The sequence below is a fragment of the Lissotriton vulgaris genome, chromosome 9, assembly GCF_964263255.1.
Source record: "Lissotriton vulgaris chromosome 9, aLisVul1.2, whole genome shotgun sequence".
NCBI classification, from domain to species: Eukaryota; Metazoa; Chordata; class Amphibia; order Caudata; family Salamandridae; genus Lissotriton; species Lissotriton vulgaris.
Genome location: NC_141697.1, coordinates 193,889,667 through 193,912,187, shown reverse-complemented (window position 1 = coordinate 193,912,187; position 22,521 = coordinate 193,889,667). Strand labels below are relative to the sequence as shown.

The following is a 22,521-nucleotide window of genomic DNA, read 5'->3' as shown; positions in this document are numbered from 1 at the left end:
AGGGGCCGGAAGAGCAGAGCTCGAGCTGTGTTCCCTCTGCCTCTTCCTGGGGGAGTTGCTATCTGATTGGAATGCGCGTGCACCAGCTGTTCCTGCAGCTGACATGGGGGTTCATTGTTCCCAGACTCTGGTACAAAGTGCTGTATCTTTTCAACGCACCAGGACTGGTGGCTGCTGAATGTTCCCGCCCCCACCCCTTCCATTGACATGAAAGTTTCAAGAATGTGTTTACTTAAGCGAGAGGCAATAAAAGGCGATTTTGCACGCCCCTTTTTGACCCCCACCTCTTACAAGATGCCTTTCATTGAGATTAAGAGCTGTTCTTTGTGTTTTGCGAGACTTTGTGAATGAGAAGTGGCAGGGGGTGGGTTAATGTAAAGCCTGAGTTTGTAACAAAGGTCTTTTCTCTCTGAGGAACTGAGTAAATTTGTTCCAGATCTTGGGTCAGGAAGTCAGGCTGCCTAGGGTGTGCTATAAAGTGTCACGTGGCGTCCGTATTCACCCGCCAACCACAATAATGGGATACGCGTCAAAGCGCCATAAATCTTGGGCTGGGCTTGCCTTGCGCTACAATGTCGTCCATGATGTTTGTCACGCAGATGGGCCTAGTGTTTTTTGTTTGAATCGTTGACAATCTAGCTTTTTCCTCGGATGAAATCCTTTTGTGCAGAATATTTTAATTTACAGGGTCTGACCAAGTAGTTTTATTTTTTTTGCAAAGAATTTATCCTGACGACGTTTGTGCCAATTCTCAAAGAGCTAAATCTCGGCCCACCGCACATTGTTGTTCCAGAGGCCCACGTCTCTGTTTGTGAAAGTTTCAATTTGTTTCAACGCAAAGATTCATATCGGATGACAGTTCATGTGCGAATAAAGGTCGAATCGATAGTAGTGTTCTTTAACTCCAAGTTATCTCGCATTGTTTCATGTATTTTTGTTGGCTTCGAGTTTTGTTATGCTTTTTTTTGTTTGTATTATGGAACTCGCTTTCCTGTTAGTTCCCACAAAGATTGTTTAGCCATTAAATCACTTGTGATCTTAAAACAATGTTTTGCCTGTACAAGCATGACATATTTGTGAAAACAAGTTTGCGCCATTTCATGCACAGTATGAAGTTTTTATGCACAGTACCGTGTTTTCACAGCAACAGCCGAAATTGTGAGCGATTCAATGAAAACGTATAAAACCTAGAGGAATATTAATCGTTGTTAAGGAGGTGGCGTAAATTTCACATGCGTCACCTCTACAAAATAGCTAGAGCTCCTTATAAAAGGAACCTGGTTAAATATTTATGCCAAGATAAATATGTTAACAACATTGAAAAAACAAGCATTGGCAATACCAATATGCCTGACTTTGACAGACCTATATATGTTTATTTTGTGTAAACTCAAGCATTAGCCATTAGAAAATGTAAGAATTACAAAGTAAAAATGCCTCTACCCAAATGCGGTGTGCTTATGTTTGCAAAAAAAAAGAAATTAAGTAGAAAAATTACTCCTCACTATAATAAGAACAAGTAGTAAAATGCAGAAATGGTCTACTACATTAGCAATAAAGTGGCCTACGTTTTAGACGGATGTGTACAAAGGCAAGAGCAAAATGCTTTCACTCACTGTGAAAAGATCCAATGGGTGAAGTGCATTGACCCATTGCCCCCTGTTGGGCAGTGTGGTGGGCAAAAGCACAATGTGAATGAACAGACCACTAGATGAAGAGAGCTAGCCAAAAGCCCCTGTATCTAGATGTATACGATTGCAGTAAGATTTTTTTGAAAAACGCGAGGTTGGGGAGAAGACTAAACCTGTCTGTAGGCCAGATCTAAAAATTGCATGGGGTTGCATATAAACCCACAACGAAGTTGAACGCACCAACGCCACTGCTACCTCATGCTGCCTATCTGGGGAGTAAATGTACCTTCAGAGCACTGAGGGTCTGTCGCTGTATATTCCTCATCAGTGGAGTAAATAAATGCACCCGATTACAGAATTATCAAGTTGCACTCAAAGTGCAGAAAGTGGTCTCTCTGGTTTTAGGAATGCGATTGCCATGTGTTTGTGAAATTCCCTGGCAATAATTCATGTGGCTCAAAAGGCTCTGCTCCGGCTAGTATTTTTTTTTGCACTTTGAGGAAATTAACCGTTTGGCTACTGCCCATTCAAAGCTAAAAAACATTTCAGTTCTGGGACGCTACAGAAAGTGACTACTCTGCAGATTACTCATTTTGTTCTCCAAAGCATTGTTTGGGTTTCTTTTTGTGTCTGAAGTACCAGCCCAGGCATATTTCCAGTTCCCCTGAAGTCCCTTTTACAACTTTAAGGTTAATTCCACTTCAGCACGTCACGTGCAAACCACTGTTTGCCCTGAAACTGCAAGCAAGTCGGATTGTTTTGGTCAGTTTGCTAATTGCCTCTGAGCTATATGCCCATATGCACATTACTTATCCTGCACTATTTGCCCCCAAGTTTTCGGCAGGTAAACCCTGTGTGGAGCTTGCTGGCAAATGAAAATTCTAATTTGTGTTTTCTGGGACGTGTTTATGGGTGCAAAATTCAGATTTCCACCAATCGCAATTTCACTTTATTTGCTGACACACTTCTCACTTGGTATTTAACTGGTAAAACTTGTGGTAAATTAGTGTAAGGTACATAATTTGCCCATGATCAAATAGCATAAGTGCGATTAATGCATGGGCAAATAATGCCATACTTGGAATCCCATTTCCGGTTCAAGTGACAGTTCCACCCAAAATGAAAATGGTCAGTAATCGTAGTATTGGTGGTCAACCCTGTAAATTGGTTAAAATAATGGCCACAGATACTTTCATAGCACTTATTGCCATGTTTTTGCTCTTTGAGGGCTTTCGAAATCTGGGCGACATTCATGGGTCCGGGGTTCTTATTTCCTGAAGTCAAAGATCTGTTGAAATTGCATAGGGTTAATTTTTATACTATTAATCGGCGTGCCATAACAGATGACGTTAAGGGCTATCTCGAGCAGACCAATGTTATCCTACTCTACTTTCCCTGTATTTCTTATCGCTCTTTTTCATCCTTCCCTGCTCATGTCCGAATGGATTTGGCCTTAGTTGTGAGATGGAAGATCTAATCTGTGTCTGGCTCCAGTCGTTCCTGTGCCTCTGCTTTAAAGGACTACTTCTTCTTTCAGCCTGTTCTTTACATTCACATTTCTAGCCAGTTCAGTTTGAACAAAATCTAGTACATCTGAGAGTCCTTTCATCAGCCTTTCCCTCAAGAAGTTAAAGGTCCACAGAGGAAAGTGGGACACTTGGAATAGCATGGTTCACCGTGCAGTAAGACCTATGATACCCGGTAAAGAAAAAAGTTTCTACTCGGTTTTGGACAGATCATGAAAGGTAGTTGGAAGCTTCTGTGGCTGGCAAATGGAATTAAAATACACCTGGGCCCTTGATGATCTCATTCCATCGGATACTATTCAGACTGAGATTTCTAGTAAAACAGTGGAAGTGGTTGCACTTGCCCATTTATTTATTTATTTATTTGTTGATATTTATAGAGCGCGTACAATTACACTTGGGCGTCTCGGCGCTAATATGCAATGATATCTCTCCCTGATCAGTTGGCTCAGAAGCTTGAATTACTGATTAAATAACCATGTTTTCAGTTTTTTCCTAAACTGAAGGAGTGAGGGGCTTGTTTTTATGTTGTTTGGTAGGGTATTCCAGATTTTAGGAGCCGCGATTGAAAAGCGGCGGTCACCCCAAGAAACTGTTCTGCTGCGTTGAACCACTAGTTGGTTGAGTGAGGTGGATCGAAGGGTTCTGGGCGGGGTATAGGGAATAAGTTGCTCTTTGAGGAAATGCGGTCCCTGGTCCTGCAGGGTTTTATACACTGTGCACAGTGATTTGAATTTTACCCTATTTTGGATGGTTAGCCAGTGGTAGCTTTTCAGAGTGTCCGAGATGGGTGCAAATTTAGGTTTTTTAGACAGCACGCGTGCCGCTGCATTCTGCACGGTCTGAAGTTTTTTGATAACTCTGTTTTGTGCATTAAGCAAAAGACCGTTACAGTAGTCTAAGGATGTCAGAACCAGGGAGGTGACTAACGTCTTGGCTGCTGAGTCAGGCAGATAAGGTATAATTTTTCTTATCATTTTGAGCTTAAAATGGGCATTAGCTGCCAACTTATTTGCGTGAGCCATGAAGTTGAGCTGGTCATCGAATGTTACTCCTAAGTTTCTGACCTTAGTAGTGGGACAGGGGGGAGTACCTAGGGCCGATGGCCACCAGGCTGCAGACCAGACTGGTGAGAGGTTACCGAAGATAACCACCTCCGTTTTATCGGAGTTGAGCTTCAGGCAATTTTTTGCCATCCACTCACCGATAGCTATCATCCCACTTTGGAATCTCTCTGCCACCTTCTGTCCATCACCCTTTATGGCCAGCACCAATTGAGTGTCGTCAGCGTATGAGGCTAGGCTCATCCCATATGCTTTGATGACACTAGCAAGGTCCGACACATATATATTAAATAGTGTCGGACTTAGGGATGAGCCTTGGGGAACCCCACACGGTAGCGACAGATCAGCTGATTGAAAAGGGCCCAATGTAACCGCCTGGGTTCTGTTGGCTAGAAAGGAAGCAAGTAAGTCCCTAGCAGTGAGCTGAATACCCATCCTTTCGACACGGTCGACCAAGATCTTGTGGTCAACCGTGTCGAAGGCTGCTGAGAGATCAAGAAGGACAAGCAAAGCTGTTCCTCCTTGATCGCGGATGATTCTTATGTCATCAGCTGCTTTGATGAGCGCGGATTCCGTACCATGGTGTTTACGGAAACCGAACTGAGTGTCATCCAGCAAGTTGTGACTTTCTATGTATTCCGACAACTGCTGATTCATAGCCTTTTCGGTAACTTTAGCTAGAAAAGGGAGACTCGCTATGGGGCGATAGTTTTTTAGTTCATCTTTATCTAAGCCGGGCTTTTTGAGCAAAGGTTTTATCAGTGTATTTTTTAAAGAGTCAGGATAAATTCCCGATGTCAGGATTGTGTTACAGACATGGGTAATAATGGGGATGACTGTGTCTGGCACCGTCGCGATCACAAAGGTTGGGCATGGATCCAGGGCTGACCCAGCTTTGATCGATTGTACTATGCCCTTGATTTGGTCAGTGGTAAGGGGTTTAAAACTGGTCATGGTGTTTTTTGGAGTGATCATGGGGGTGGTAGCACTACTGCTGCCAGGGTCTGAGTTAAAAGCTTGGTAGATATTGTTTACCTTCGCGAAGAAGAATTTAGATAAAGCATCACATAATACTTGTGATGGGGGTGGATTAAGGTCCGGGGTATTTCCAGAAAGAGTTTTGGCGATGTTATACAACTGTTTACTGGAGTTTTTCGCAGTCTCTATTTGAAGTGTGAAAAAATGTTTTTTTGCTGCTATTATCATTGCTTTATAAGAGGCAAGAGCTTTTTTATATTTTTCCTTATTTTCGCTGTCGTAGGTTCTACGCCAGTGCCTTTCCCTGTTTCTAGTTAGTTGTTTTGGGATTTTTAGTTCTTCTGTATACCACTGGGCTTTTGGCAAACTTCTGTTTCTTGTGAGGGATTTAGTAGGGGCCAGCTGGGTCGTAGCATCACCCAGCCATTTCTGGAATTGATTGGTTGCAGTATTGGGATCTGTGGAAAGTTCCGGGCTGGTGTTGTTTAGAAGCATCGTTAGGTCATTAGGGTTAATGTCCTTCCATGCTTTAAACGTATCAGATTTCGAGTGAATGGCCTTTTTCCTCAGCGAGCCTTTAATAGTGAGGCTACTAAGAATGACTGAGTGGTCTGTCCATGTCATGGGGAGAACTGAGGTTATGCACAGACCTTCCGCATTTGTAAAAATTCCATCCAGCGTGTGGCCTGCCTGATGGGTAGGAGTCGTGACCAATTGTCTGAGGCCCATTATTTCTAAATCAGATATAAGGGCAGTGGCCATGAATGCCCTTAGCCATATGGGTGACTAATTGACGGGAACATGTTCTGGGGTAGTTTCTGCTGCCTGTCTGTTTCATAAGCCTACCTTTTAGGACTTTTTCTGTGCCCAAAAAAGAAGTCTGTCTGCTATCCTTCTTTGCAAAAGCTGCATGGTAAGTATAAATCCAAGCAAGAAACTCCGTTTTGACTCCATATTCTGTGTGCTGAACATGCTTTGTTGAAGTGGTGGGATATCTTGTTTCATACGATGCCAAATAAAGTCAGGTCTTTCCTGCATGTGTAATGCAAGCCTCAAACTGTTGCAACTAAGTCCAGCAGCCTCTTTCAACTTTGTCTGAGCCTATGAGTGGTGGTGTAGGGTTCTCAGAAATATTGTACTGTGGTTAAGTGAGTCACAAGCAAGAAAGAGTATGTTTCCTTCTATGGAGGTAGGTTTGGTTTTGAGCAAACTCTGTCTTCTTTGTGATGGTGTCTTGCGGAAACTTTGGAATCGAGGAAGTCGCATATAGAACATGCTGAATCCACTTGGGCGTAATGCTATTGTTATTTAGGATGATCATCCAATAGGAGAAGTTTGGGCCCACCTATTGCATGACAAGGTAGAGGCATTCTGTCTTTCTGTCTTGTGATTCCATGCGTTTGTTTACTCTGAGGCAGATCCTCAATAGGTTGACTTTGGCTTCTCACCATACTTCTTTCCACTTGAGTGTCTCCATTATACTTCAGCACTGCTATTAATGTTACTTTTGCTTCACTTTGGTGGTAGGGCAGTCTTCAAGATGATAAGTGTTGCTAACAAATGCTCCACACCTTGGACTATGAAATTGACAAATTCATGTGGTCACCTATCCCTTCGCCGCTCTGATGACTCATATTCTCAAACCACCTGCTGTCTAGAAAGAACGTGGAACAGTCCTAAGGGAGTGCAGTAAGGGTTTAAAATTCTCTCGCCCAGAGTTTATGCACTACCACCTCTGACCAAGTTTAAAAAAGAGCTGACGCTTCCGCTCCTCCAAAGAAATGTGTATCTCAATCTTTTCTACAAACCCCTTTTCATAGGGTGTTTTTAAGCCACCTATTTCTAGTTACAAAACCACAGTTTCACACATGTGTAATTAAAGTTTGGTGTGCCACATTTGCTTTCTATTGCTGTGCATATCGTATTCGATTTATTTTCTATTATTGTTCACAGGATTCGTCATTGGCATTCAGTTGATCCCTCTGTTGTTCACCCAGACTGTTGGTCAGCTCATCCATTGTGTAACCTCTAGATATTTTCTGTGTAAATTGTTCTGGCACCACTGGGCAAAGTTTAAGCTACATACAATAGCATAATTATATCCAGTTTGCAATATGGGGGCACCACAGATGATTACTAAGTACACTGCTGGAATAATGTATGTGTTAAATACCATTAAGGACAGAATGGAACTTTGGGTACAGCTTGTAAGAGGGAAATTTTGAGTTAGCCATTTGGTCACACTGGTGCATGTCGCTGTTCTATCTGACCTGAGATGGGGTTGCAGTTCCATCATCATCGCTGCTTACCTTAGCTTGGCTTTGCATCTTCTAAAGGACTCTGTTTAAGTCCTTGTATATCACTTTCAAAGCTTTCCGTCACTTAGGCCAGACTCCTTATGGCAGAAATTCATCCACTATGCACTTAGCAGATAACAATTGGGTATTGGATGATCTAAGCTATCAGTATATAGGATTTTCCGCTCCCGGTCAGGGGTCAGTTGGTCTCTCATGGTACTGATCGCTCCTTATTGTAATCCCCTATATGTAAATCAGAAGGGCTCATTGTAGAAAACTGGAACTTTGTTGCAATTTCCCCCCACTTTTTTGCCCCTTTTAGAACTAATATAAACTGGTTTTCTACTCTGACAGCGCACTGAAGCCTGCTAACCAGGCTCTAGTGCCAGCGCTCTTTCCTTAAACAAAGACCTGCTCAATTGTTCACCAATCGGCAAGGTCTTTAGTACCCCTGTAAGTCCCTAGTAAATATTACCCCTGTTACCCAGGGCATGAGTACTAAAGAGGGTCTGCAGCATGTGTTATGCCATCCTAAAGAACCTACACACAAATTACATGCAGCCAGTCATTGCAGGATGCATGAAAGGGTGCAAACACCTGTGAAAAGTAAACCTGACATGACGCATTCCCTGTGTGCCATGCCCAAGTACACTGCATGTATTATATGCAAGTCACCCTTACAACAGGCCTTATAGCCCTAAGGCAGGGTGCATTATTTTACATGTGCGGACATATCTGCATGAGCAGATATGCCTGTTTGCTGCCTGGTCCAATTTCTAGATAGTACAAGTGAACAGGGAAGCCATCTTAAGTATATGTACTGGGCACTGGTCATAACGAGTTCCCCAGCTACATGATGGCTTTTCTGAAACCTATGGTGTTTGTTATCAAACACCTTGTCTTAATAAAACTGTACTGTTGCCAGTACTCTATTTAGTATGACATGCACCCAGAGAGCACCTTATAGGTGCCCCCTGAAAAACCGACCACTATCTAATATGCTGGCTAAGTTGTATCTTCCTGCCTGTCACCACACACACGTTTCTGACAACCTTGAGGAAAGATCTCGTGCTCTGAGAGGTCTGAAACAATGCCTGCTGTGGCAGGAGGTGCCCACACCTCCTCCCGAAGGATGGATAGTGATTTAGCCTATGAACGTTGTCTCCTTTGATATGCGATCCCAGCTTCCCCCCAGACCTGGGAGACACCAACCCCTGCTCTGAGGCCCATTTGGCACCAGGATAGAATATTAGCTAGTCAATATGCATGTTCATTTACAGACTAGTTACATCCCTAAGATGGGCTGCCTGAAGTGAACAGCGAAAGACGGGTTCTTTCATCTTGTTTTTGGTGGAATTGGGAACTCTGGGACAGGGTTATGCCCACCCCTCTGTGTGTGGAGCTTGCTCGTGATGTAGCCGAAATCAAATTTTATTTTTAGGGTTGCATTACCCTTCACTCCCTTTAACGCCCCTTAGTTGAGTATTTAGGTGGCCCGACACCAGGAACACAGATCAAGTCAAGACTTTGAGTACTGGGAACCAAAGGAAGATGAGGAAGGATCTACAGAGCGAGAACAGAGGACTTTCACCAAAGATTGGAACTGTAGGAAGCGGACTCTTTATTTGGTATACCAAAAAGTGGTATTTCTTGCAAAGAGTCCAAGTATTCGCTTATAAGTGGAAAGGTGCTCTTCTAGTGTGTAGTTTGGTCAAGCAGACTTAGGCTTATCAGAGAGGAGTGTTAGACATCTGCAAATACACACAATTGTCAATAAGGAGATCCACACCAATTATAAAAATAACACATCTTTATATATATTTAGGCACCAGAATCAATACAGTTAGTTAACTACGTTCTGCAAGAGAAATACTTTACGTTTCAAAAGGTCAACAACCTGCATTTTTCAGAAGCTGCAATGTTATCGTATGGGAGGAAAAACAAGTACAGCATTCAGGTATAGTACATCGACTTACGAGACCAATCTCCTCGGCCTATGCTAAGTATGGGGCAAGGTTCAAGGCAGCACCAGCAGGTCACCTCCAGCGGCGGGAAACATCCTTTACAACGCAAATTTTAGCACGCAGTGCTTTTACATCGCAACTTTTACAACGCAAACCATTATAACGCATTGCGATGGGGGGCGCTCTAGGATAGGGAATAGATTTAATTCACTATCCAACACCTTCCCTACTATCCACGGGGACTGGAGTTGGAATAGTAAATTAAACTATTCACTATCCAGCACCCCTCAACACTATGCGTTGTAAAGGCAATCGTTGTAAAAGTTGCGATGTAAAAGCATGCGTGGTAAAAGCATGCGTTGTAATGTCATACATCCCCAGCGGCAGTACGGCGGCCTGGTGGAGTGGTGCAATACAGAATCGGGTGCCCAATGTTGGTCACTGGGGATTGGTCTGCAGGAACAAATGCTGCAGGTTTGAACTGGGCGGCCAGTCTGATTAAATCAACCAGATGGTAGGTGATGCTAGGGTCTGTGAGGAAACCGATGGTCCTCAGGCGGGGTTTGCCGGTTGCAGAGGGTCTTTGAGGTGTTGGGTGTCTTGGTCTGGGAGCACACCGAGGCTGCAGGTGAAATCTGAGAGTTCAGGAATGGTGAAGCCAAGGTAAAACGGTCTCTTGAGGCTTTGAGGACCACTGTGACACCGTTGGCCCACTTCGACATCTACATGGGCTAGGGTGCTCAGGTGCGTATGGTTTTTGCAGGTCTGAAGTCCTTGTGGTTCTTCTTGGGATGCATGCAGGAGAGGAGCTCTGCTGCTCCACAGGAGTCCTGCAGTTTTTTTGAAGGGAGGCAGTCCTACCAGGCTTTGGGAGGCACGACAGCTGGAGAACAATATGAATTTGGCACAAATTTGACGGAAACAACAGATAGACAGGCAGGAAGGGCTGAGGCCAGTTCAACTACTCCTTTTTCAATTTTTGTTTTTGCTGCTCTTTAGTGTCCTTTTTTGTAGGTCAGCAGGATCTGGTTTTCTGGTGCATGGGGCATCACAAGGTACAACATTTACTGATGTTAGGGGAGTGTAGGGTGGTAGCCAGTTGGCTTCCTACCCCTGGAGTCACTACACCTCCTATATGATCACTTCCTGTGGGAAGTGAGCATAACCATGTACCAGAATTCCTAGGTTTGTCATCAAAATGGCTAACATTGAAAAGTCATATCCACCTCAAATAGACCACCTTAGGGGGTGGTCCTAGCCTGAGGGTGGACACGCATACCTGACTAGATAATTGTACCACCTGTCCAGGTGCCAAAGGGCTTTTGACAAAGGGGGTTGGCTTCCTCTCATGTGAGAGAAGCCAGATTCGCATACCAAAGGTGGTGGACTTTTTGAAGTTACCCAGCCTGGAATGCTAATTTGCAGGCCATCCTGTGGGAAGTGGTTTAAACAGCCTCTGCCTGAGCAGCCTTTATTTCTGGCCTCATGAGAGAAAAGGCCCTTACCCTTGAGTCAGAAATGTTGTTTCTGGTGAAAGGCTGGCGAAAAGCAGTCTGTCGGCACACTAGTAGCTGGTATGTTTTAAGGGGGCACCTCTTAGGTGCTCTCTGTGTGCATGTATTAATAAATCAAATACTGGCATCAGTATGGGTTTATTAATAAGGGATGCTTGATACCAAACATCCCTATTTTCAGTGAAGCCATCATGTAGCTGGGGAACTCATTAGGTCGAGCCTAGCCAGCGCAAGCGCTGCTCCGCGAGGCATGCTGTATTTGAGTATGGCCATATTTTTTATTGGCTTCTGCCATTGTCCTTTGTAAATGCTGGCTTCTTATTCGTTAATAGAAGTACTGCCTTGTTTTCATTTGTAATCTCCCACGAGGTCTGGCCCTTTTACTTCTATTACATGGTATGTCATATTTTGTCTGCAAGTACTATTTTCTTCAATGAGTTTCTCCTTCTGGAGGCACGACCTGCTTTCCTGCAACAATCAGTGTGCCATGCACTCCTCTTTCACTTTCCAAGCAGCCCGGGACAATGGCGGCCCCTTCTTTGTAGTGAAATAGGTCTCGCATTTACAAGAGTTTGTGCAATTGCCATTGTATGTGACAATGCCTTTTATTTATGTGTTAATTATCAAAAAAGGTAAATAAAAGGCATGGTCATTTACAATGCTAATAGCTTAAACTCTCACAATTGTGAGACCTATTGCATTGCAAATACTTGTTTTTACTAGTGTCCAGCACATGTATTCAAAATAGCTTCCCTGTTGACTTGTACCGGCAGCAATTGAGCTGGCCAGCATAGGTGTATATCTGCTCATGCAGATATGTCCTCACATGTAATACACCCTGCCTTAGGGCTGTAAGGCCTGCTGTAGGGCGATTTTTCTATACTGTATGCAGTGCCTGTGGGCATGGCACAGATAGATGTGTGCCATGTTTTGTTTTCAGAGCCTGCAGTGGCAAGTTGTTGGTGTACGGTGAGGTGTCTTTTAGGGTGACACAATTCATGCTGCAGTCCTTAACCCCTTGCATGCGTCGGACGGCCCCCGGCCGACCGACGTCACGGTGGGCGTGTGCGTCTGACAGCCGGGGTCTGTCAGATTTGCGCACGCGTAGAATTTGCCCGCCCAGCGGGGGAATTCCAGCCGTGCCCAAAGGGTTAAGGACCCTCTTTAGTCTCCTTGTCCTAGGTACCAGGGGTACCACTTACTACGGACTTGTAGTGAATTCTAAAGGAATTGCCAATTGAGGTACAATTGGACAGTTTTTGGGAAAGAGGTCTGGCACTGGGGACCTGGTTAGCAGGAACCCAGTGCACTTCCAGGCGAAATTACATCAAAAACCAGGCAAAAAGTGAGGATTGGGATCCCACTTGCAGCCTCTTTCTTACATGTACTTTTCCCATTCACTACAACGTGTAGCGTCTGAGACTACCACCCCTGAAAGCACCCCTGCGCCCACACACTCCAGGGCAGATAAAACTAAACTCTTGCTTCCTTCTAGGACCCTGGCCTCCACTCACTTTAAGTCCAGAAGAATGGTCCTGTAAGTAGTTTGCAAGTGACCCTATGCTGTGAATGTATCTCTCATAGGATAACATTACTGCATTCAAGGCTCATGCTTCAAATCCGGCAGCTGTAATTTTCTATTGTTTCTACTGTTAAATGTGATCATGTCTAATGTACTTACCCGATTACGAAGTTCTTGGTGTCTAAAAGTCTGTAAAAATATATATTTTTTTCTAAATTGGCCTTGTTTCTTCTTGTGTATGTCTCATTTATGGACTCTGTGTGTACAACAAATGCTTGACACTACCCTCTGATAAGCCTAAACTCTTTGCACGCACTACCAGAAATAGATTTCTTGAGATTATTGATATAAACCACCTATACTCCTGATTCATAATGCCCTGGAGACCTGGCTCTACACTTCCTAAATTGCCTCTGGACTTGTCACAGTTCTTGCTGCAGTGCCAGGACAACGTTTAGTTAACTGCACACTTAATAAACTGATCAATTAAATCAATCAATGTCGACGAAATTGGTATATTTTGCACACACTTTTAAACTGCCTGTAAAACCTATGGTTCTTGTGCCATATTAATAATGATAATTGTGCTGTAGACAGCACTTGGGCACAGGTCTAATTAGTGCGGCATGTAGAGAGGCAACGAGAACCAGAGTTGTAAGGGACCTACTGCACCCCAGTCATCCTATTTTATTATCAAACCAGTGGTAAAGAGACTTCTTTTCTTGTGTATTTTATGACAAAATGCTCCAGTTCTACCACATGAACTGCTCTATTTGACCCCCACTATCTTTCCCATTTTATTGAGGGCATAAACCATATCACCTTCCCTCAAGGTCTAGCACACTTTCAGTTTAATGATCCAAATGCAATCAAAGGTCACATGCAAAGTAGTCCCCTTTGGAGGATATCTAAACTGCCTCTTACTGCCTAGGTACAAATAGCAAGAGTAGCTGCTAAAGCAGAAATGAAACAGCATGCCAAGGCAGATATCACATGTTTTGACTGCAAACCTAACACCATGACTTCTGAATTGTCTGTCAATTTATTCAGACTGGAGCAATCCCAATACTTATCCAGGATAAGGCTGCAGCCATCAATTTCATAACTTTTCCACCGTGCATAGCAATTAATACTATACCACGTTATCTTTATAGATTCTGGAAACACTGACCCAACTCAAGTGAATCCCTGCTACGATGGAACACATGCATGTGACACTACAGCAAGATGTCAGCCAGGAGCAGGACTGGACTACACATGTGAATGTGCAACTGGATTTCAGGGAGATGGGCGTGATTGTACTGGTAATTCAGTGTGCTTGATATTCAATCATTTTCTTTTCACTTTTATGAACCACATTCAGTTGTATTGTTGTAGATGTACACTGTTGAAGATGACTATATTTTCATCTTCAATGTGTGAAGACAATTTGATTATTTTCTTCACTTAGTCCTACCACATTATCATCCTGTATCATTTCACACTGAGATTTAGGAATATAAAAAGAGTTTGAAAAGATAGTTTTACCACTTATATTACACAGCTGTGTCAGAATTTTGGGAAGACCATTGTGTTCTTCTAAACTGTAAACTATTCATTAGTTTCTGACAATGCTCTTTTTTGTGTTTGCACAAAACACTCAGTCTTGCTGAATCGGTTTACCTTAAGTTCTGTTGCATTAATGAAATACTTTAAAAATATTAAATTAATGTTTTTCTCTTCACAAGCCTCTAACGGACATATCTAACTGGCATGATTTCTTAAGAAAATCCAGTAAATATTTCACTACTGTCAAGTCGCCCTATGTCTAGAAACACCTAGAGAAAGACTGACAGAGTGTCACTTTTTGTAGGCTAAAACAGACCTAAAAATCCCAGCATGTAAATAAAACCGGGGCTGGCATATACATGATTTGATGGCACTTGATAATTTAGGTTCATCCTAGAATTTCAGAATACTTCTGCAGTTCTGATCAAGACTATAATTCACACAGGCAGTCACGTGAAAGTACCCACCTCATTCCACACAGAAGGTCAAAACAATTTTTCATCTGTATTTACTTTTTAAATCTTAAATCTAATGCTAACTAAAAGTTTATTCTCCAGCTGTTGAGATATTATCTCCAGTGTTATTCCTGGAAACAGTGCATTTTACTGTTCCACAGTTCTCAAAAAAGTCTGGAGTCAATAACCAAAATAAGCAATGATTATGATTTCTTTCTAAGTGGGAAGTTCTAAAAATATTATTTATCAGTCCCATCGTGAGAACATCAGATATTGTTTAAAGCATATAAACCTCCTATGTGTTACTGTAGATTTTTGTATGTCAAACTAAGGATATGGTTGTTGTAGTAAATTAAAATAATCATTTTGATAATTGAACGAAAGTTCTCCCGTCAAGCGAAAGTGCCTGCTTTTTAAAATTACCACATTTGTCAGCGTGAGGCTTTTCTGGATTCAAATGCTGTGCACTATTCTGCTGCAAGGAAGTAGGATTTTTTGCAGCTTTACCCTGACTTTCTGCCCCTATTTTGACTACGAGGTACTGATTTAATGGCTCTAAAATGCCCAGACTATAACAAAGGAGAGTGGCCCACTACTCCAAGATACAGAGTTCCTTGGACCAGTAATGCGATAAATGAAAAAATTATCTTGGAGCAATCACCAGTCGCATCAATCACACCCCACTCTATCAACTAACAGGAGTTACTCACTCCCAATCTTAGAAGGACCCAAAAGGCAAGTGAATAAAATCTGTTTAATAATATATAAATTGCAAAGACCATGGTACAGTAGATAAAATTCATGTAGTTAACATTTTCGTAAAGAACATAATACAAGCTAATGACAAAACATCACAAGTGGGAGAGACAACAATACAGAAATCAAACTTTGTCATTAAAAATCTGCTATTTTGAAGAAATCAATAAAATAATTGTTTCTCAAATTTAACAAAATTAAAGGATGCCCTTTGATTTTGGTAAATTTTAGAAACTATGAATAAGTTGTGACACCTTGCACTTTCTTTTGATTACTTCAAATTAACAGATTTTTAATGACAACGATTGATTTCTGTATTGTTTTCTCTCCCACTTGTGATGTTTTGTCATTAGCTTTTAATATGTTCTTTACGAAAATGTTTTTAACTATATAAATGTTATCTACTGTACCATGGTCTTTGCAATTTATATATTATTACACAGATTTTATTCAAATGCCTTGAGCCTTGCTAAACAGAACTCATTGCATGTGCTCTGGTCCTCGAAATGGTGCAGGTTTAATTGGCTTGTCCCCAATTGGCAAAGAATAACTTACTTTCAAGTCCTTCATATATGGTGCCTGTGGTACCCAGGGCTTATAAGTTAGAGTGTCCGCCGAGGACTGCAACACTTGTTGTTCCACCCTGAGTGGGACGAGGTAAAGCATGCCTCCCAGTCTGGCACTGCAGAATGGAAGGGCAGTTTTTATTTACTGCTAACTCGACTTTGTCATTTAAAGTAATGGCAAAGCCCAACACTCCCTTTTTAATGTATGTAAGACACCCCTATGGCAGGCCTAATGAGCCCTAAGGCAGAGTGTTTAATGTAAAAGGTGGAACATGTACTTTTACATATTCCAGCAGTAAAAAACCTAAATTGTGGTTTTTACTGTGTAAAGGGTAGTAGTCCCACTGAAAAGTACAGAGTTGCAGGCTGGCACCCCTGTCCTGTTAACGTCTGAATGGGACTATTATAGTTGGTACTGTTTAGTATCAATGGAATCAGTGCATTAAATCCGATTTAATGGTTACATCGAATTTAATGTCGCTGCTGGGCAATGTGCAACTTTAGAACTTGCCATTTAGGTTGCCCAAAGTTTCCAATGCCCGTTTACTGATGTACACAGGGCTAGTCCTGCAGACTGGTTTCTGCCCTGCTGGGGAAATGTGCTTATGACTCACAGGAAAGGACCCAATAGGGGCCTGCATGGGAGAGAGGTGTTGCCCCCCTCCTACAGCAAGCCACATGGGTGTTAGCCCAAAAGGCAAGCTTCAAAGGAGTAACCACCTTGAATGGCAAATGGGTAACACTTGGGAGAGGGGGCTGCTCTATTGGTTAGGCAGACAGGCTAGCAATGGGAACAGGAAAGGAGATCGCAGTTGTCAAACTGTTTTTTCTAGGTATGTGTAGCCCCTTGGTAGTACACCTCTTGGGGTGGGCTGAGGAGCTCCAAGTGTCGAGAAAGGTGTCTTGCCATGTTGCGAGTGGGCAGAATGGTGTATCCTGGGATAGCCAGAAGCCACACTTCCCATTGGCTACCAATAGAATCCTACCCTGAAGGCATTTTCTGAAGATAAACTGGGCACCCCTGGCACCCAGAACTCCAATCTCAACGGACTTGAAAGATGGACCGAAGAGCTGCCATGCTGCACTGAGTGACCAGCAAAGATAGGCTGCACTGACGAGAACTGAACCTGCTGCACCTGGTGGCTAGCGAAGAGAGGGAATGTGCCTGCCATGTCCTGCTCAAAGAGAAGCCATCTCCAGAGTCCAGTCCAGACTAAAGAAGTCCAAGAGCCAGCTGACTGTTCGCAGCACAGGGACACAACAGCTGAAGAATACTGCTGGGGCAAGTTGTTAGATCAAAGTCTTAAAGTTGCTACCACCGCCGCTATGCAGCACCAAGGACCAAGACCCGATGCCCAGAGTTTCACCTGAGTTCGCTGAGCCTGGGAGTACTGTCGGAGAGTTGCTGGGACCCTCAGAAGGGAAGTTATCAACCCAGGAAGGAAAGGCCTATGACTGTGACAACAGGTCAGCCAGAATGGAGAGGACTTTGTGGGAAATCAGTCCTGCATCCCTGCAGAAAGACCCCATCGAACACGCTGCATCCACAGCATCCTTCGAGCCATTTTCAGCATCCTTCATCCCTTTCATCAGGACCACTCCATTGGAATCTATTGTAACTCCAATAAAGTGCCTGAAACTGCTGAAGGACTGATTCTTCTGTGAAGGTAATTGTTCTTGAAGACCGTGCTGGTCCCCCTGACTAACTCCCTGTCAGAGTTGGTCACCCCAAGTACTTCTAACTGACCGCATTGACACATACGTATTTTTTCTTTACTAAGGTTTGCGTCCAATTTGTTGACTTTGCCAAGGCTTGTTCGCTGTTGAGGAAAATTGCTTTGAATATATTTGCTTGTAAAATCAATATCTCCAGAACCCTCTGATGGATCTTTTTTTATTCCAGTGTCTAAATTAGTATAAAAATACATTCTCTTTTTATAAATTGGTTTGCGATTTCTTGAGTGTCGTGTGGATTCTTCTTCAACTGTTTTTGCTGTTTGAATGTTTTACACTTGTTCCACTGTGTAAGCCTTGCTGCTCCATGTTATAGCTATAGAGCAGGGGTACTCTAGTACGGCCGGCGGGCCGGTGGCGGCCCGGCAAGCTTTCCTGGGCAGCCCACGCACATTGCAGACACCTGTGTTTAAAATTAAATTAATTAAATAGTGTTCGCAAATACAGCCGCAGCAGCGCGGACTCAGACTCTGCTCTGTGGGGGCCCGGGGGATTCCAGTGATTGTCAGAGGGGAGCTGCAGGGGCCCAAGAGGTGAAATTCAACAAAGCCTAATTAACATGTAAATGGTCTTTTAAAGACCCATGAAGTACTTGGTGCGGCTGTGTGCCGGTGAAGCTGTCTCAGCCCGGGCTGAGGGCTGACACACACACACAGGTGAGAGGACAGAGAGGGAGGGAGGGAAACAGAGAGTGGGAGACAGAGAGGGAGACACAGAGGGAGACACAGAGGGAGGGAGACACAGAGGGGGGAAGGAAACCGAGAGTGGGAGACAGGGAAGGAGACACTGGGAGAGAGGGAGACACAGAGGGAGGGAGGGAGGGAGACACAGAGGAAGGGAGGGAGGGATGCACAGAAGGAGGGAGGGAGATACAGAGGGAGGGAGGGAGACACAGAGGGGGGAAACAGAGAGTGGGAGACAGGGAGGGAGACACAGAGGGAGGGAGGGAGGGAAACAGAGTGGGAGACGGGGAGTAAGACACAGAGGGAGGGAGGGAGGGAGACACGGAGGGAGGGAGACACGGAGGGAGGGAGGCACAGAGGGAGGGAGGGAGACACAGAGGGAGGGAGGGAAACAGAGTGGGAGACAGGGAGTAAGACACAGAGGGAGGGAGGGAGACACGGAGGGAGGGAGGCACAGAGGGAGGGAAACAGAGAGTGGGAGACGGGGAGTAAGACCCAGAGAGAGGGAGGGAGGGAGGGATGGAGACACGGAGGGAGGGAGGCACAGAGGGAGGGAGGGAAACACAGAGGGAGGGAGGGAAACAGAGTGGGAGACAGGGAGTAAGACACAGAGGGAGGGAGTAAGACACAGAGGGAGGGAGGGAGACACGGAGGGAGGGAGGCACAGAGGGAGGGAGGGAAACACAGAGGGAGGGAGGGAAACAGAGAGTGGGAGACAGGGAGGGGGACACAGAGGGAGAGTGGGAGACAGGGAGGGAGGGAAACAAAGAGTGGGAGACAGGGAGGGAGACACAGAGGGAGAGTGGGAGACTGGGAGGGAGACACAGAGGGAGAGTGGGAGACTGGGAGGGAGACACAGAGGGAGACTGGGAGACTGGGAGGGAGAGTGGGAGACTGGAAGGGAGACAGATAGGGAGAGTGGGAGACTGGAATGGAGACACAGAGGGAGAGGGAGATGCAGAGGGAGACACAGAGGGAGAGGGAGACTGGGAGGGAGACACAGTGGGAGACTGGGAGGGAGACACAGAGGGAGAGTGGGAGACTGGGAGGGAGACACAGAGGGAGAGTGGGAGACTGGGAGGGAGACACAGAGGGAGAGTGGGAGACTGGGAGGGAGACACAGAGGGAGAGTGGGAGACTGGGAGGGAGACACAGAGGGAGAGTGGGAGACAGGGAGGGAGACACAGAAGGAGAGTGGGAGACAGCGAGGGAGACACAGAGGGAGATTGGGAGACAGGGAGGGAGACACACCGGGAAGGAGACACAGAGGGAGGGAGGGAGACACAGAGGGAGGGAGGGAGAGAGAGACACAGAGGGAGGGAGACACGGAGGGAGAGAGAGGGAGGGAGACACAGAGGGAGAGGGGGAGAGAGAGAGAGAGAGAGAGAGAGAGAGGGAGAGAGGGAGGGAGGGAGGGAGAGAGAGAGAGAAGGAGGGAGAGAGAGAAAGATGTGTGTATGCGGGGTCTGGTGGCTTAGTGGACGAAGGTGGCTACTGCAGGGACCTGTGTTTAACCTCATGGTCACAATTTGTGTTTGCTTTAGCCCCGCCCCCTCCGACCCAGCCCCCACCGGTGCGGCCCTTAGCCACAAACCACACCGTAAATTTGGCCCCCGAGAGAAAGTTTGTGAGTACCCATGCTATAGAGGATTGAGCTGAGGATTTTACTGACAAAACCTCCTGGACTTAAAGAGGTCGGTAATTATATTCTACGGTGAGGTTGCACAACCACACCATATGTACATCACATTTCCTCACATCCTCAATCTAGTGTTGGGTCCAGAATTTCTCTTCTAGTCTGTCTTTTTAGGTCTCGCTGGTACTGCATCCGAAGGATGCGTCCGGTGGAGACTTATAGCTGCCCGTCTCGGGGGAATGAGGGACAAGAGGGTGCCACGCGCTTCTCTTATGCTGGATTTGACTGCATGCACGCGCACCCACGCTCACGCATGCGCACATACACAGCCACACGCATACACAGCCACACGCATACACGGGCACACACACACACACCCCCGTCGCCGCCGCACCTACACACACACTAGCGCACCTACACGCACACACAGAGACCCCCCCCACACACACACACACACACACACACCATCGCACACAGACACACGCGTGTACACCCTCCTCCCCTCCCACTCACCGGGCTCTTTCGGCGTGCTCCGTGTCTCCTCTGCAGCACTGGTCGGGCAGTCACCGGGCTGTTGCTGGGGATCGGGCTCCTCTCTGCGGCAGTCTAGTCTCGTCATGGCACCAGGGGGCAGGACTTCACTTCCGGGGCTCCCTCCAGCATCTGGGAGCCCCGCAACACTCTGGCTGTTTTGATGTTGGCAGCCCCGGGACTCTCCTCAACTCATGGGAGCCACGGGCTGCGGAGATACCATCAGTCGGCCGGTTTCACTTATTCCTCGGCGGCGGGCGGGACTTCCTGCCGGATTGCAGGCCCTGCCCCCGTCTCTGCCAAAAGTGCCTGACTTCCGGTTTTCACGGAGCAGGGCTGCGGCGGTGATTTCTTTCGGGGGCAAGATCTGACGGAGTGCAGTCAGACACTGGAGAGGCCAGGAGTCTGAGGAGACGGCGGCCGGCCCATAAACAGAATAGCTCACCTTGAAACTGTAAGTGTCACATTGTAGACTGTGTCAGCCAAGTGTAAATCATCTGCACATTTACATTTTTAGCGGCAGCGTGTTTTCAGCTGCCAGTTACTTACTGCTAGCTTAATTCTGCTCTGGCTCAAGGCTGCAGCCCATGGATGTGACCTTTAGAGTGTACCGCAGTCTGAGGCTGTATTGCCCAAATTCAATGGTTTGCAGTGGTTGCGACTTGTGGGAATGCTGCGTCAGAGGTATGTGAGTGCACATTTAGATAACCATGCGTATGTATTGTGGTACAGGCGATGTCACAATTTCAGGTGCACGTACATAAGATACAGAGTGGGTGCACTGCAAGTTTCATGCTATCCTCACATGCAGCGATGCCAGGAGCATGAGTGCACATTCGTCAATAAACTCAGATGTGTTGAGGTCGATGCACAGATTGTTGTCTGTGACTGCATATACATTGAAGAATGTGAATTCAGTGCATTTCAGGTGAATGAGTGCAGGCCGTGAGCTTGTCCCCACAAACACTATGTGTTGCCTGGCAATTGACTCCTCTGCGAGTACACCTTAGTTTCAGCATATACTACTTCACCCCCTCGGTCAAACAGCTGTGAAATGCCACTCCTTGTGTTTGGCCAGTTGGTGAGCTGTTCTCATGGCGACCATTGGGAGAGGAGACAAGCTTTTATAGGCATCTCTGCTGAGGAAAGACCTCAAAAGATCTGACTGCCTCCGGTGCCCTGTTGTAATAAGAGGCCACTTGTTGGCAGCTCAAGTCTGATAATTCAGGACTTCTGACATAATATTAATTTACAACATTAATAGTAATGTGCACAAGGGGACAATATCACCTTTTTGTGAACAGCGCTAGTGATTAAGAGGTATTTGAAATGCTAAACCCCTCATAGTTGAAGAGGAAATAAAAGCAAGCTTTAGCAACGGAAGTATTTTATGATCATTATCTTCAGCTCTGACAAATATTAAAAAATACATGCTCACAGCAGTGTAATTCAAATAGATTGCTCTGCCTGTATTAACCGCTGATGAGATTCCAAATTAAATGTGTAATGACAGCAAACTTTTCAGTGTTTTAAAATAGTCCCTCATGAAGTTAAAAGGAGGAGGGAGGGGTGGAATTTCTGCTAATTGTTTTTCCTCATCTTCATTGCTTAATTTTGCTCGCAAGAAAGTCGCTCATAGTTGTTGAAATGTCACTCATCATTACACTGAAATTATGGAAATGTCACACTTAGCAAGCTGAAACCTTGGCAGCTATGCAAGAGGGGTAGGCTATATAAAAAAATACAGAGGTTTTAGCTTTATGTAAACATATACAGTAAATCTCGAATTGAGTATAGGGTTTGTTCACCTCACACATGCTTGTTGAAGCGTTAACATTTAAATAGTCATTTACGTGGAGTGCATCTGGTAACCGCCCTCCTTAGCATTCTCCCTCCCTTCCCTTTGTCCCCGCCTCTGTATCGTATCTGGCATTCCTGTCCAGTTAGTGATCGTTGCGCCCCGCGATCTGTGCTCCTTTTTTTTTTTGTATTTCCTTCTATACTTGCAGTATGTGCTCTCTCCTCCCACTTTGGTTTAAACAAGTTTCCCGCAGCCATTCCCTAGTCTGCCTGACCCCTCCCTCACTCCTTACACCCTTCCTGCACAGGTCCCGCG

General features: G+C 45.1%; 1 protein-coding gene across 1 annotated transcript in view; it reads left to right on the top strand.

The window, feature by feature from the left end:
* Window positions 1-22,521, top strand: part of NID2 (nidogen 2) — a 269,038-nt gene that overhangs the window by 128,759 nt on the left and 117,758 nt on the right. Inside the window, exon 9 of the mRNA XM_086937330.1 lies at window positions 13,651-13,800. Within this exon, the coding sequence (XP_086793456.1) occupies window positions 13,651-13,800 (150 nt within the window). The remainder of the gene's footprint in view (window positions 1-13,650; window positions 13,801-22,521) is intronic.